This window comes from Scatophagus argus, chromosome 8, assembly GCF_020382885.2.
Source record: "Scatophagus argus isolate fScaArg1 chromosome 8, fScaArg1.pri, whole genome shotgun sequence".
Lineage (NCBI taxonomy): Eukaryota > Metazoa > Chordata > Actinopteri > Scatophagidae > Scatophagus > Scatophagus argus.
In genome coordinates this window covers 2,696,783-2,713,661 of record NC_058500.1, presented here as the reverse complement: position 1 = coordinate 2,713,661, position 16,879 = coordinate 2,696,783, and the positions used below count along the sequence as shown (strand labels likewise).

The following is a 16,879-nucleotide window of genomic DNA, read 5'->3' as shown; positions in this document are numbered from 1 at the left end:
CTGACGTCGATAAAAACAACTGACAACGTTTGGATCTCAAGTCTGCTCAAAGTTCAACATCACTTTAATGGTCTTCCTGTGGGGCCGCGACCCAGCGTTACTCATTCTTCTCTGCAGTGGCGCTCGGAGGATTTGAACCTGCGACCTTGACCTTTGAGCCTCTGTAGCCCAGAGCTGCGGGCTGCAGGCTCAGGCCGCCTGCTGCTCCGTTATCTCTGAGTGAACGCAGGAAAAGAAGAAACGGGAACATCGTGACCTGCAGTGCAGAGTCTTACTGGCTCGGATCATTCTGCGGGCGCTTACTCACAAGTGCAAAGGATTACGGAAAAATTGGGACATTTTATTGTTTCTGCTTCAATCACCTCTCTATCTGTCTGTCTTTCTCACCCTCACGTCTCTACTCTTCTTTTCTCTTTGTCTCCCATTTTTCTCATCTCCCTTCGCTTCTTCCTTTTCACTTTCTGCTTTTTCTTCCTGTTCTCCTGGCCTCCTATCCATCCTTCACTTCCTATCTAAATTATTTCCACTTTGTCTCCCTCTCTCTCCCTCCCCATCATCTGTCTCTCTCTCTCTCTCTCTCTCTCTCTCTCACCTCCTCATCCTTGCCGTCATCCCTCGCTTCCTATCTTAATTGCTGTGCCCGCAGGAGGACGCAGGCGGGCCGGACTCCCTGCCGGCTGTGTCGTCAGCACCGGTTTCATTGTAAGGAGTGTTTATAAGAGGAACGGTGGACCTTTGTTTCCTCTCATCGAGTCCTCGCTGTGGGGTCCAGTTACACCGACGGCCACTGCAGAGAGGAAATAAAAGAAACTCTGCTTATTGCCTCCCATTTTGGATGCTCCCATTTGAAAAATCTGACACATACAATGTGTGTCACGTGGTCGGGAACATTCAGTGAACCTTTGGTTACGAAGCAGAAAGAGTTATGCCGCTTTGTGACAAAGGAAGTGAGAAAAAGCAAATTTCATGTTTCTAAGAAATATTTTTTAAAAAGCCTTTAAGGAAAAATGCGACTCTGCTCTCTCTTTCTCTCACTTGCGTGTCCAGAAGACGTTGGTGTACGTCATGCGTCGACAGATGAAACATTCTGACAGGTGAATACCTACAGATTCATCAGTCATCGCCAGCGGCCTGAATAAAGTGACCCAATGAGACGCTTTTCAAAAACCCGTTAAGTGTTTGCTCATGACGCACATCGTTAACAGCCGGCGTGTTATCTGATCCAAAGTAAAGCAGGATTTAAGCTCTGCTGTTAATTAACATGTTGCTTCACATCTCGGTTCGGTTTGAAGTGATAATTCAGTGTTTTAAAATGTAGTCGCGGAGATTTTTCCGGATAAAATGTGTTGTTGATGTAAAAAAAATGTGTTGTCAGTCTCACTTAATCTTTTCTCATATTCGGTTTCATTTCTTGTTGTTTCACACTGAGGGGTTTGCAGGACAAACGGCGTGTTGTTTGGCAGCGTGAATGAAAGAAGTGAGCCTTTAATTCATTAAGCGTCCGTCTCTGTTTGTTTTATAATTGGATTTGGGGGATTACTGGATTGTGTGTTTGTGGTCTGTATTTATGAGCCTCTCAGTGTTACAGGTCAGCAGTTTTACATTAACCTGAGTGTGTGTGTGTGTGTGTGTGTGTCAGTCTGAATTCACTATTACTGCACGGATCAGTGGGCATATATGCGTTCAGGTGTACTCTACTGGTAATTGGCTTCTTTTGGTGTATGTGTGTAAATAACGGACTGACCACTGCTTCTAACGTCCACACACACACACACACACACACACACACACACACACACACACACACACACACACATACACACACACACATGTGTTCCTTGTTTCTGTCCGAATGTCCCTGCAGACAGGAGTTTTTAAAAAAAAAACAAAAAAACAAAACAAAAAAAAAAAAACGAGAGGAGACACAACATCAACAAGACCAAAACAAATCAAGCAAACAAAAAGAGCAGATATGAAATATTGATGTAACAGGAGGGAGGAGGAGGAGGAGGAAGGAGGAGGGAGGAGGAGGAGGAGGAGGAGGTGAGGTGAGAAGAGAATGAAGCTCAAACCTGTTTTTCATTGTTTTTTCCTCCCTGAAGAGAGAGGAGAGAGAAGGAGAGGCAAAAAGAAGAAGAGAAACGAAGAACAAACGGCCAGAAGTATCCACACTGTCTGAGCAGGAGGACAACAAAACACATTTTCATTTGCATTGTCATCACACACACATCAGTCAACATCACACCTTTCTGCGTTGGTGAAAGTGCTCGACTTGAGTTTAACCTCCTCAGAGTTTAAAAAAAATGGAGGTGGGAAGGAGCTCGGCCTCCTTCGCAGCCCTCAGCGTCCAGTTTCAACGCACTTCCATCACAGACACGTCCATGTCAACATCACGCTCCTTTCGTCTGTGGTCCTAATCCATTTAAAAGTTTACTGCCACAGAAATTAATTGGGAAAATGTATTTGTTGTACTGCTTGTAAATGCAACACGTAACGCAGGAGCGTTGAGGTCGAAGGGCGAGGTGCATCCACGGCTCCTGTGACTTAACAGGAAGCAGAGTCTGAATGGGCCTGTAATCGTGTTTCTCAGAAGCAGGATAAAAAGCTCATCCGGGTTTTCGAACCCAGAGAAGTCGTGGCTTCTGAACGCGATCACGCGATTCATAGCAAAACTAAACTCTTGAACGTACTCGCGTCCAGCTGGACGGACACGAAAGCTGGTGATGTGAGACTTCGTGGACCGTCAGCGAGGTGTCTTCACTTCAGCTCCATTAGCAAACTCGTCCCCACATGCCGCCCGACAGTCTCTCCCGTTTAATGTCTCCTCTTCACAGCCTCGTATCCGTCCTCCCGTAAACCCCCGGAGAGAGGAGACAGATGAATATGCATGGGGCCGAGTCAGAAAGAGGTTAAGCTCTCACTTAAGGGAAATTCTCCTCTTTCTTGCCATCTCATTATTCCTTCACCGATTCTCCCAATGCCTCTGTTGTTTTTTCCTTTCTTCCCTCCTTGACTTCTTCCTCTTTTCTTTTACCTTTTTCAACAGACATCAGGGTCTCTGCTCTTTCATCTTTTCTCTTTCTTCATACTGTATTGTACACTTTTCATTCTCTTCATTCTTCAGCAGTCGTTTCCACTGATGATGACGAGCGTTTGCTCTTTTTATTCCCCCCCTCATGTACAAAGCGCCAACAGAATGCTTCATTAGCGACACATTCACCCTCTCATTCTTTCACTTCTTTCTCTTTTAAATGAGCGGAGGTCTGAAATCACACACACACACACACACACACACACAGGTCTGGACGCTCTTTCAAGAGGACGTCGCCACAGAAGCATTTTGTCTGTCAATTGCAGTCATGTCGCCTTCTCTGTCTATTTCGCCCAGCGAAGTACAAAACACAAGGGAACAAAGAGATAAAGTAGGGAGGGAGGAGAAAGGGGGAGGAGGTGAAGGAGAGAGAGAGAAAACAAGAGAGAAGCAAAATGTCAGATTTGATGTTATTGTCGGCATGTCAGGTTTTCCAATCTGCAGCCGCTGTGACTGACAGAAGGGGAGGGCAGAACTTGTTGTTTAAGAGACAAAACAATAGAAACTAGAAAGCTGAGAGCTCAACCTCCACTGAGGCTGCAGCATCCTACAGGCTTGTCATTATGATGATTGAAATGTTGTTCATCTCCACCTGTCTCATAATATCACAGCAAAAGTGAATTTAGGTCAGATCCACATGTGACCACGTCTCAGTCCCAAACCACAGGCATCAGTCTGCTGCCGTAACCTCCACTGCTCTGGGTTCAGACTTTCCTCCACATCTCAGGACCTCTGCTGCCATCCGGCCACGAGACCATTACTGGGGTTCAGCACTGACGCTGGGTGGTAAAGTCTGACAGCAGTCGGAGTTCCAGTTCATCCCATAGGTGTTGAATGTTAAATGATTTCCTTCTAATAGACGACAGGACTACACAAACACTCGAACCAAATATCTGCAAACTAATGCATGTGCAGACTCGTGAACTCATTACTGTTGTGCACGAAGACTGATACAGCAGTATTTTAGGTAACTGAACTGTAAAAATGCACTACACAGACAAAAGTATTGGGACTTTGCAGCTCTAACAGCTTCCACTCTTCTGTGAAGGCTTTCCACAACATGTTGGAGTGTTTCTGTGGGAATTTGTGCCCATTCATGCAGTAGAGCATTTGTGAGGTCACACACTGATGTTGGACCAAAAGGCCTGGCTCACAATCTCCGTTCCAGTTCATCCCAAAGGTGTTGGATGGGGTTGAGGTCAGGGCTCTGTGTGGGCCAGTCAAGTTCTTCCACACCAAACTCATCCAACCATGTCTTTATGGAGCTTTGCTTTGTGCACTGGGGCACAGTCATGCTGGAATAGAAAAGGGCCTTCAACAAACTGTTGCCACAAAGTTGGAAGCATAGCATTGTCCAAAATGTCTTGGTATGCTGAAGCATTAAGATTTCCCTTCACTGGAAGTCAGGAGCTGAGCCCAAACCCTGAGAAACAGCCCCATAAAGAGGTGTGTCTGGATACTTTTGTCTATATAGTATATGATATTTTGGGAGTGTTTTGAGCATTGAGCACCTGTTTGAAATTAAAGGTGCCCGGAGTGTGAAGTTGAACCACTTCATCATATTATTAACAACATAAGAGCTGACTGAGCTGGAAACAAAATAAATAAATCTTAATCCATAAGGCCATGAAGGCAAAGGTCTTAAAAGTTTAACTAAAAATCTTCTAAGAGCTCAGAAGTAAAACCTGCAGCTATAATTTCCTCTGAAGAGGGTTTCAAAAGCTTCATGCCAAAATAAAAGTGCAGAGAAAAGCTCTCTGAGTAACTGACAAGTCAAATAAAGGCACTTCAAAACTAAAGAAAAGTTGTGTTCAAGCTGACACACTGAATCATGTTTACTTCACAGACTCTGAGCGATTAATATTTCCCTCCAGAAGCGAAAGAAAGAGCTTTAAAGGTACCTTACTTCATTTTCTTTACTTTTCTCTTTGATTGGACGTGAAATGTGAGAAGAGGAGAACAGTTGCAGTCCAATCCAAATGCTTTCTGAATAAACATCAAGACGCATTCAAACACACTGAGGGTGTAATCAACGAAATGTGCCGTAAACATCCTTTCTAGGCGTACTGCAGGAGAACAGCGAGCAGGCCCGGCGAGCGGAGCCCAGAGAGGAGGGGAACAGCAGCAGAACTGTGATTGGTTCATCAGGCCTGTCCCTTCGCAGCCTCATTCGTCACTACGAACAGGAGAAGGCCGATCAGACGCCAGCACACAAACAGCAACGCACAGCTGACGCGACTCAAACAGCTGCACTTGTGAGAAGTCTATTTACTGCCTGTAGTGTTTCATCCAACTGTGGGTGTCACACGCTCTGAGTCTGATTCCAAAACGTCTGATAAAGATAAAACTGGCTTAATGAACAGCATGGACTTCAGGGTTGGAGGTGAAGGCAACAGCAAGACAATGAAAAACTAAGAACTGAGTGTCGGTGTAGAGATGCACGCTGATGACGGAGCTGGAGGACCAGTCAGGGGTTCATTCGTAAGGTCCATCGGAAATATCATAAATGACAAAGAAAAGTAACAAACCCTTACATTTAAGAAGCTGGAACCTGCAATTTTATGACATGTTTGAAAAAAATGAGCCACGAGTAACTGAAAAATGACTGACATTTATGGGTGAAAAAGGAGAATGTGATAAAATGTCAAAAATTGTGACGGAAAATCCTGGATTGGAACCCTGAATTTAAGTCTCTGGCCCTAAAATGGTCCCTGCGTCTTAGTCTGGTCCTCACAATCGGATGATTTTCCTCTCAAACACACACACACACAGAATCGTATGAGGGGAAATCCAGAGAGACAGATCAGAGAGTGTGCGAGTTCAGAGAGCTCAGAGAGAGAAAACCAGAATCCACAGCGATACGAATGTTCCTCTGGGCTTGGAACATAAAGTTCACACACTCGAGGAGAACGTGTCTGAATGTGTTTGTATGAACGGAAAGACCGAAAGAGAAGGAAAAGTCTGTGCGTCTGAGCGTGTGCGTACACCTGCAGGGTACGAGCTCATAGCATACATCACTGGAGCGCACACGGAGATAAGCTAACAGGCCCTGTGCAGGCCCCAGTCCATGTCCTGTCCCAGATTACACTGTGTCTCAGTCTAATGTATCTGCTGCATGTGCATCCGTCCCTCCATCACCGCTCTTCTGCTCTTAACCCACGCTGAAACCGCCAGGAGAACGCCGAGGTTAAACCTGAAACGGGAAATGTTGCGGAGCCTCGTCTGAACTTTGCTCAGTGCCACAAGCAGCTGCGCTCACATCGCTTCGAGGACTGTTATCGCCCTCTGACACGTCACACTGCGCTCCGGACAAGTCGAGAGAGGATGAAATATATTGACACAATAAAGCCAAAGAGTCCACGTCAGGGGTGAACATCATGAACCACTTGGCTGATCCCATCACGTTGTCGAGTAACGTTTCCTCCACCATTCAAATGCACTTCAGCACATACAACAGCGAATGCAACGTCGTTCATACTGTTGCTGCGTAAGCTAAAACACTGCAAGCGTCACCTCCAGGTGCAACAGCATTTCCAGGGTTTCTAGTGTCTCTGTCGTAAAGCGGGATATGCAGGGGGACGCTGGGAGGAACTGAGGGAAATGAAACTGACTCGACGTGTGTCCCAAAAAATGGACGCTCAGTTCAGTCACACGCTCCAACCAATCGTCAATGAGGATTCATGCCACAGTTATCTCATTACGACAGGTTTGCAGCTGCACATGCGAGAACAAATAGAATAGAGAGAGTGAAAAAAGCCCTCGGGAGGGAAGCAGATACTCTCCATCCGCCTGCCTGTTTCTGACTCAAACCATAAAACCCTCCATTCACCAGCTAAAAATATATATGTATAAAAAAGAAAAAAGTAGGGTCTGCTTTACGCCATTCATCAGCTGACAATGATCTAATTCAAATGGTAAAGAGGAGATATTGTGACCGAGCAGTTAATTTGGAGCAAAGGGCTGTAAAACAAGATGAACTTCCTGATCCCTGAGGAGAAACTGGGTCATTACTGCAGCTCTGAGGCTGGGAGCGACAAGGAGGTTCACCGTTCAGGAGGAGGAGGTTCATACACTCGACGCTGTGCTCTGTCCGTCCGTCCATCCGTCCTTTCCTGGGAATATTTTAAATGCACCAAACAAAACCTAAAGCTCAGCTGTCGGCTGCTTTCCGTTGCCAAAACAGTCGCAAAAGACAAGGAACATTTTCAAAAACTGATTTGTCTAAATTCAACATGCAAACTAGAATTACCCCCTCGCAGTCGTATGCTCGCATGCACCAGTCAGGCTGCAGTTTACATCCATAATCGTCATGTTTGTGCCCTAAAGCCTTCCTGGGACAAGTGGACGGGCGTGAGGCCACCATGACCCTGACTTAGACCACCAAATTCTAATCACTTGAGTCTGGACATGTGAACCAAATTTTCAAAATTTCACAATGCATTAATTAGTGTGTAGGCTGCTGTTGGAAATGTGAAAATGTGATCTTTACTGTAGCGCTGGACCGTCAGAGTCCGTCAGTTTAGTGTGTGCAGGTGTGGAGCTGATGTGATGTGAGTTGGTCGCAGAGCCATAATTATACATAAGCTTTGCTGTGTGTTGGTGTGTGTTGGTGTGTGTGTGTGTGTGCATGCATAGTCAGATGCTTCAGTGTGAGTGTGTGTTCCCACCTGCAGGGCACATGCTAATAACAAGCAGTGCACACGCTAACTGAGCATGTTGAAACGGTGTGTGCTGCACTGCACAAACACACTGAGAGGATGCTTTTGAAACTTTAAACGCAACATCCCTCCCTCCAGCCCCTCCCCAACGCCACCCCCACGCTAAAAGCAAAGCAGAGACATGCGGACTAGTGACAGAGACAGAGCGGAAGACGGCGGAAGCTAGCAGGAAATGCTACATTCCTTCACACACACGCACGCACTGGAAATGTGATTGACAGCTCCCTCAAGGGCTGCAGTGAATTATTCAGCACAGTCTGACGGATCGACAGACAGGAGAGCATACAGAGAGACAGAACATCAGTCAAGAGGGGGGAGACAGACAGATAGTGAGACATACAGACAGACAGGCACACAAGCAGGGGCCTGTGGATCGTCAAAACTTCCCTTCAGGCATATTTTCCCATAATCAATAACTGTATTGAATTTTACATAAACCTTGGTGCATTCACAGACCTCAGATTTTAAATTCTTAAAGAGACACTTTTTGAAATTCAGTGTGTTTCCCTCACCTGCTGCTGGCCACCACGAGGAAGGACAGTTAGAGCATTAACAGAGAAGCAGGGCGTTGTTGAACGCATCACAGCCAATTACAAAGTTTGGCCAATCAGCTTTCAGCACACAGTCACTCCCTGGCAGGCTGAATTCAGGGCACACTGTTCCTACAACCAGAGCACCGGTTCTCACTGAAAGAGCTCACGTTTGCCTCCTTCGTGTAGCAGTCAGCTCGCTGCACTGGCCAGTGAAGGCTGCTTTCATTTTATGTTTCGCACGTCTGAAGCTTTGATTCACTCAAAGAATTTGGGTTCAATGAAAAATAAGAAGGTAATCGACAAGCGCTTTCCTTCTTTCAGCTGTCAGTTCGCGTCTTCCTGCCATTTTCCTGCCCGGTTCCCCTTCGCTTCACCGGTTTCTTCTGTTTTGTGTATTTCAGCATAGATTTTTAGAGGCTTTGTGTGTTTTTCTTGCCTTTTTTCAACTTTGTATTATTAAAGCTCAAAAGACAGCCTGTTTCTGCTGGGTTCATGCAGCAAGGAGGTCAACAAAACTAAGTGAAACGAAACAAAAACAGTGGGATGAAGGTTACATTTAAAAGCTCATAACGTTTGTGAAAAAAAATGGTGAAGACATTCACAGCAGAGACAAAAATGGGGCTTGAATGGGGCATTTTGTCTTTCTGCAAGCACGTTGTCCATCTGTCTGTTTGTGACTTTATTTTCTCTCATTCATTTCCCTGCAGGCTGTTGGATGCTGCAGGATCAAACCCTGAGGCCAGCAGAAAATGAGAGAAACTTCGAGAAACCTTCTCCATCCCTGTAGGAGCCCACCAACACCAACCGACTCCACCAACACAATAATGAAAGTAACCCTTCAGGAGACCTGGAGGACTTTAAAAAGAGTTAAGAGGAAGGACAAGCTGCTGCTAATCGTAGTCGACTTCTCGTGATCCTGAACGGAGACAGAAAGAAGCAGCAATAATTCAGTTTTTTTATCTTTGTTTGGGACAAGCAATGGAGAAGAACCTCAGAACTTCCATGAGATTCCAGGTTTCAGAAAGAAATGGGACAAAAAAGAAGGTGTCAGTATTCTCAAGGCAGGAAGTTATTAGCAAGTTTGGACAAGAAGAAGAATTTCCCTTCGGGCATAAATAAAGGAATTGTGATTCTGATTCTCACATTTCCTTTTAAAAACAACTTTTTAGCGACTCTACTGGTGATTTTTGTCCCTTTCACAGTAGTGAGGGAGAAACACCACGTTCATGATGTATGAACCGGTTTATTAGTTTGCCAAGACTTTATTCCAGTTCATTTCCTGCACAAACAGCAGCGTACTTCTAATGTTATACGATGAGGCTGCATTTAAACTTTTGATCTAAACACGCCTGTCCATAATGTTCCCAAAGTGTCCCTGTGTGCTGTCAGGCGCTTTGCTTTTTGCAGCAACACAAAATGTAAATCTACAATCCAGAGTCCAGAATAAATACCCAAAAACCAACTCGCCAACGTGAAATCATTGCTTCGACTTAATTTCAAACCACAGGTGTCTGCAGCTAATCACCAATCAGGCCACCCCGTCACTATGAAGCCAACGCTGAAAAATAAGAAAAGAAAATTCTGAAATTCTTCTGCTTCCACACTAATTCAGCCTGCTGACTTTCATCATTTACCAAACTTGTAAAATCTGGGTTTTATCTCATTTCTGTCTCATTTGAATGAAATGTGTTACATGATGATTTAAGAGGTAATTAATCTCATCTCAGTCCGGTAAAACTTGAGTTCAGGAGGCGTGTGGTTGTATTTTTCTGTTTAGTAAGAAGAATATGTGTAAGAATGTTTCCTTTCTTGACTTTTTGTGAGTTTGTTTTGTTTATTCATTTTGTGTATTCGTCTCCCTGCTGAAACTGCGGCAGACTGTCAGACTGTCGCCTCTAGAGGTACAAAGTGGTATTACAGGCTAGCTGGTTAGCATGCTAACTGCAGCAGATATCTGTGCAACACAACACACACACGACTTTGACTTAGCTTCAACAGTGTTGTTTCTTTACACTGTGCTGATGATGTTTCGAATTCAAAACACGTCTTTAAAAGTCACAATTTCAAAACAAAAGGAAAAATGTTTTCTGATTACTGCAGTTCACTCTGATCCCTTTGTGGGATCAGAGTATCCGTCAACAGCCAACTTAAAAATCAACCAGATGTTGGATTAGTATGAATGGAAATGTGAAACACTGCAATTAAGGCTCATAATCATAAATGTCCACCAAGTGCCAAGATTGTAAATCTAATGACAACTAAATGAGATGTGACACAAAGTGAAGCATCAGCAGAACATTATTAACCCAAATCCCTTCTCACGGATGAAATGATCATGGAAACCTCTTCAGCAGGTCAGCGATTCAGCAGTGCAGGCCTCAGTGAAAGGCGCTGATGCTAAGACAAACAAGGAGAGACCAGAACAAGAAGGTGGACTTCCCGAATGCTTCATCTGTACGTTACAGACGTCTGTGGATGACAACATGTTGTAAAGGTGGAGGATCTGACAGGAGGACCTGCTGACATTTTCCCTTTCATTGTCTTTCTTTCTTCCAACATGGCTGCCAATTACTCGTTACCCCGGGGGGAGCCAACGAGACACTGAGTGACAGCCCCCGAAATTAAAATGAAAAGTAAGAGCAATAATCACTGAGAGTCACTTCATTTATGAATGAACAGTGGAGCGAGCCCTCCCCGAACACACACACACACACACACACAAAGATTTGAATGATTCAGCATATTGAGCCACACTTAGCTGCTTCGATGCTGCCAGTTAGCCACTCGGGCTGATTATTAGCCACTGCTGAATGGACGCGGGTAACGGTCAGACCACCTGAGCTGAGTGACCATTTGGAACCGATTCAATTACATCTGATCGATTTGGTCTGGCACATGCAGGAACCAATTGGATTGTCCTAAAAACTGCAACGCTGGCCGACCGCTGGAGTTCAGGCAGGACTGAAGCCGACTCTTTATTGGTCTGTCCGCCTGTCTGTCCACATGTCCATGTCTCCCTGCCAGCCTTCCTGTACGTCTGCCTGACTATTTGAAGGTAATTCAATCTTTTAAAGCAAGAAAAGAGGAACTGCTCTGCAAATACAGTGACAAACCATCATCAGCGTTAAAGGGACAGTTCACCCCAAAATCAAAAATGCAACTCTTTCCTCTTGCCTGTAGTGCTGTTTGTTCATAGATTGTTTTAGTGTGAATGGCAGACTTAAATCAATATTTTATATCAATGCCAGAGCGGTCTATGCTAGTCTAACTAAAGAGAAACCTCTTTGTACAATAGCACCATATAACAGCACCACAGACTCAAATATGATGAAAAACAAAATTGGGAGTTAAATTGGACACAAGGACAGGGATTCATGATGTGTTCATGTGCACCTCGTAAAGTCAGGAATCTAAACTGGAATAGTCACCAAGGTTGTTTTCAAAGTTTGTTTTTATTTGCTGACCTACACAGCCCTACATCTGTCGTCACTTTCTCGTTCTTTCTCTTTGAATAATTACATGCTAAAGTCAAGAAAATTCCCCTTTCGTTTCTACAGGCAGGTTTTTAAAATTCTGTCGAGAAAGTCCTACTTGAATTGTTATCATCAAACTCAGTTACATTCTTGTTCAACAAACCCCCAAGTACCTGCAGCTTGTGCTGATAAATAAACCCTCAAGTCTTCCCAATTAGCACTTTTGGCATCTAAAAAATATTCTTAGCTGGTGATTGTTTTGTTTTCATCTACCAGTCCCCTTGGTGGGTAGGACAAAAATAAATCCACACCACATAATAAATCCCAAGTTAACAGCTGATTATAGCTTCACGAGGGGAGCGTTCACTGCAGCGTGAGCTTCAGGTGTGTGCGGCAGACTGACAGCTGAGTGTCTTTGTAACCAACTGGAAACCCTGAGAATAAAAAGTCAATTAATCCTCTTACTGTTTAGGACACTCAGACAAACCCAAGGTGACTGAGAGAATGTGGACTCACTCAGGTAAGCGATTTCAGCTCCTTATTAAACTGACTTTTCCTACAATTCCCAGAATGCCTTTCAGCAACCCACAGATAAAGAGATGTGACCTTGCTGCTTTTCAGGTGTGGATGTTAAACGCAGATGGAGGCAGCGATCTCAGCAGCGGACTCTCCAGTCGAGAAAAGGTGAGTCGACCTTGAGTCAAGCCGCGAGTTCGTACTGCGGCGCGTTACGGGCTTTGTCCTGCTGCTGTGGACACGTGTCCACCTGTCTCTTCTGAGGTGGATTTTTGCCCACATCACGAGAAAATGAGAGGGTGACACCTGAACTTGATATTTTAGATGAGTGAAAAAACTCTCTGTTTTACTGTAATCCAGTGATTTGAAGTCTAAAGAATGCGGTGGCTCAGTGGATGTTTGCTGGAGCCTTCTCATAAAAGCTAATTTCATTTTAGTGGAGGTTTAATTTTAATTTATTACATTTAAAATCAGAAAATGTGCCACAAAAAAGAAAGAATTTTATGTGAAGAGCCTGGCGTTCTCAGGCTGATTATTAAAACATGTTCAGCTCATCTTCTCATCCTGGCTGAATGAATTAAGGTTAGACAGACCTTAAAGATGCACCTGATGCTTCTGTTTATCAGCTTTACTAAATCTAATTCACACTGCACAGACTCAATGTAACAACTTCTGTGAAGCAGGCCCATAAAGAAATGTTTTCCCAGTCTGCTGTGAGCAAACCTGAACTGGCCTGCACTGAGCCCTGAGCTGGAGCACCAACTGTGTGCCAGGTCAGCCCACATTAGGCCTGGACCTCATTAAAGTGGCTGAATGCGATCAAATCCAGACAACCAGGTGCCAAAATCTGCTGGAAAGTCTTAAGACTGTAATATACTTTTCTGACATGATCAAACGGTCAAAAGCAAAGGTTGCTGATGGTTGGAAGAGGACAGGAGGGCCTCTGGTAACACTTCGTACAGCTTTAGGAAATAAAACCACACTTTGTCAGGGAAACGCAAGCATAATTTGTTTTGAATGTCTGTAAAAACACACAACAACGTGTCCACAACACCTGAGAGCTTTGTTTTTCAAAATAAATAAAGGTAGGTTACAATCCAGTTATTTAACATAAACAACAAACCTCTGATACAATCTGCATGTGTAATTTGCAGCACGTCCTCACGCCTGCATGACTGAATAAGGCCGATCGCCTGCGCTTAACGTTGTGAAAATGATCAGCAGCAGTTCACACTGACTCAGGTGATCGGATCAGAACCTGAAATGGGGATACTGAGCTTCAGGTGAAGCTCCTGAGCCGCTTCCAGCCATGTGCCGACTCCAGTCCATGTGTCCAACGCTCCCAGCAAGCGACTATCGCGTTTAAAACAACTCATTCTCCAGCTCTCAGCATCTTATTGTTGTTCATTAATGCAGTTCATTACCGAGTCTGCATATGATTATACTCGTGTGGATCCCCAAATGCTCGATTTCTGAATTAATTGAGGCATCATCATTTCTAAAATGTCTTTTTCTGTCTTCTCCTACACTCACACAGAGGTCAGAGGTCAGCGGCTGCAGATGGTAGTTCAGGGGCTCAAGGACACGTCAGCAGGGTGGTCAGCCTGCTCTGTGGGAGGAGATTTAAATCCTCTCCGAGGGGTAGAAATCATCTCAATCACCCACAGCTTCATCCTGTCAGTCCTGCCCGTGTCGTCTGAGTGGCTGTGAGGATGTACCCGATTCTCTCTCCGGCGACCTTCAGCCTTCCTGCTCCAGGAGGCCAAACGAGCAAAAAGTCAGGGACCAACAGCTGCTCTGATCAGCTGATTAAAACCCTGTTCTGTTTTTCCTAAAAGCTGAACTGACTAATAGAACAGAAACACAAGACTTCCTCCAACAGCTTCCTCCACATTAAAGACGACAAAAACAGGCAGATAAAAAAGCTTCCTGCTGAACTGGCAGCCTGATTGGCCCCAGAAAATATCAGATTCAGTCAGAGTAAATCTGTTTTATTACCGCACACGTTTCTGCCGAGTAGAGCATAGATGTTAAAGTATTTTGTGACTGCTGTTACACAGCTGATTTGTCTCCGTTTCACATGTCTGGTTGACGCCTTCCTTCCTTTCCTTCTTTCTTTCTTGAGTTTGTATGAAGTGCATGTTTTACTGGTGAACACATTGTGTTTGCTTACATGCACAGGGATGCACAAACAGTCACATGTCACGATACACGTTTCTGTGTAAGACAGATGAATAATAATAATAAGACACGTACATTACATTTTGGTGAAAAACACTAAAAATGAAAACCAATCACAGAGACAAATTCCTAGTAATGTGAAACCTCTTCACTTACATGGAAATAAAGACAATTCTGATTCTGATTCTGATGAAAACGTCCACAGAGCATCTTTAAGCACATGTTTCGTTTCCTGTTACAAACACAAACACTGTTTTAAACATTTCTAAATCAAAAGATTTAAACTCACGTTATTGCTGACTCTCAGTATGTGGTCTCCACCGTGACCCAAACCACTTCGACTCAGTCTCTCATCGGTCTGGAAGCCACTCAGACTTGACTGCAGCCCCAGAAGTTTTTATTCTTAGAGATCTGACAACTTAATGATGCGTGGAAGTGCGTGGACCGGAAGTATCAAGCTGTTAACTGAGCCTCACGAAGTTTAAAAAAAAGTACACATTAAATTCTAGAGACTCGGCTTGGCTGTGTTGTGGGTGGACTGCTCCTTTAAAGATTGTGCCCATGCATCCTCTCATTTTATCAGTCTCACTGATGCTCTCATAAAAAAGTCTGCCGAGCGCGGAGGGGAAGAAAGACTCAAGACTCACCAACATGACAAGCAGCCAGAGGAAAAGAGCTGAGGGATGTGAACGAGCACATAGCTGTGATTATATTCCTGTCAACATGTCAGGACCGTGACAGACAGAGGAAAGGAACTGTGTGTTAGAGCTTAGGCGACCATATGCCACCATCCAGATTCTGTCAGAGTCAGGACCAGGAGGGCAGATGGACAAAAGGGCTCGTGAGAGAGTATTCATGTTTTCACTACTGCTGTTGTAAATGTGTGGAAGTGAATGCTGCAAATTCAGCTTTGTGGAAAGAGAGTCTCGCTCTTTCCTGGTCGATTTGCGCACATCTCTGTCACCGGCGGATGAGGAGGAAAGGTAATATTTCAGGGTGGGGGTGGTGGGGGTGGTGTCAGCGCACACACTTGCAAATGAACGGGCACGCGGACACAAGTAGCGAGCACGTACACACACGCACACCCCAGAGCAGGATAGTGTTGGGAATGCAATGCTCACATGTGCACATATTAAACACACACACACCCCGATTGGTCCCCACAGCACCCCAGCGGTCCTACCTCCAGACTTGCCCCAGCTGCAGGACGTGTAGCACCGTCTGAAAGACCCACATGCAGACGGTGCAGCACCTCTGGGGGGCCCCGACTCTCCCTGCCGTCGCAGGCGGGGCAGAGGACGTGTAAACCGGGGTAGCATTCGCGGCGTTCCCCGCCGCCGCGCACACGCCGCGCTGGTCGCTGTCCTTGGTGCTTAGAGTGCTGTCGCCCGCTGTGGCTGCCGCGCCTGCCGCCTCCTCCGCCGCCGCCGCCGCCGCCGCGCCGGTCCCGCTGCCGCTCGCTGTTCCGTCCCCGCCGCTCAGATCCGAGTAGTCGTACACGAACCACCTGAAACTCAACACCTGGACGACAGCGGAGGGCACCACGACGAAGACGAGCGTCAAGCCGAACCACCAGTAGTCACCTCTCAGGTAGTAGTCGGCGGCCAGCCACAGGTCGGTCGCGCCGTCGGAGAAAAAGACGAGCAGGGCGCAGAGCACCCAGCAGCAGTCCAGCAGGGTGTAGGGTTTCCCACCGGCGGCGCTACAGCGGGGCCGGGCGACGGGGTTCCCCGGCTCCGAGAGGCTCCTGGGTGTGTTGTCATCTTCCACAGACACCGCTGCTCCATCCGACTTAGCGGCCATGTTGGTTAGGATAGGAGAGAAAGACAGAGAAAGAGGTGGGGATACGGGAGAGAGAGAGAGAGAGAGAAGGGAGGGGGCTGGCCGTGTGCAGGAGAGAGAGAGCGAGAGAGATTACATCATAACTAGCCTCATCATCAGCCAATTAATCGTGAGGCATCATTACTAACAGCGCGTTTGACTCCGTGACACCAGCGCGGTGTTTTCGGGACATTCGGCGCGCAGAGAGACGATGCAGCAAACACTCCGAGCCTGCCGGGTGTTTAGTTTGTATCCTTATGGTTAAATCTGTCCCAGTCACACATCACGCCGCGTCTGCAGCCGCGGCAGCATCCCCCGTGCTGCACATGACGCGACGGCGGCTTGCACTCATAAAAGCACTGAGTGGACTCATCGGTGAACGCCTCGCATCCTGTCTGCTGGTCCTGCACAGCGACTCTCCCCTCCAGACATGAGGTGTTCAAATGCGCTGTGCGCGGACTCAAAATCATGACCTTTGTTTAATCGATGAGAGACTGCGAGACAATGCGTCCAGCAGTCTCTATAAAAGTCGCTCTCAGTGACATT

At 45.8% G+C, this 16,879-nt stretch overlaps 1 protein-coding gene across 1 annotated transcript in view; it reads right to left on the bottom strand.

Annotated features, from left to right (window-relative positions):
- Positions 1 to 16,405, bottom strand: part of LOC124063783 (XK-related protein 7-like) — a 48,090-nt gene extending 31,685 nt beyond the window's left edge. The window contains exon 1 of the mRNA XM_046397794.1: positions 15,696 to 16,405. Within this exon, the coding sequence (XP_046253750.1) occupies positions 15,696 to 16,315 (620 nt within the window). The 5' untranslated portion in view covers positions 16,316 to 16,405. The remainder of the gene's footprint in view (positions 1 to 15,695) is intronic.
- Between the last annotated feature and the right edge of the window lie 474 nt (positions 16,406 to 16,879).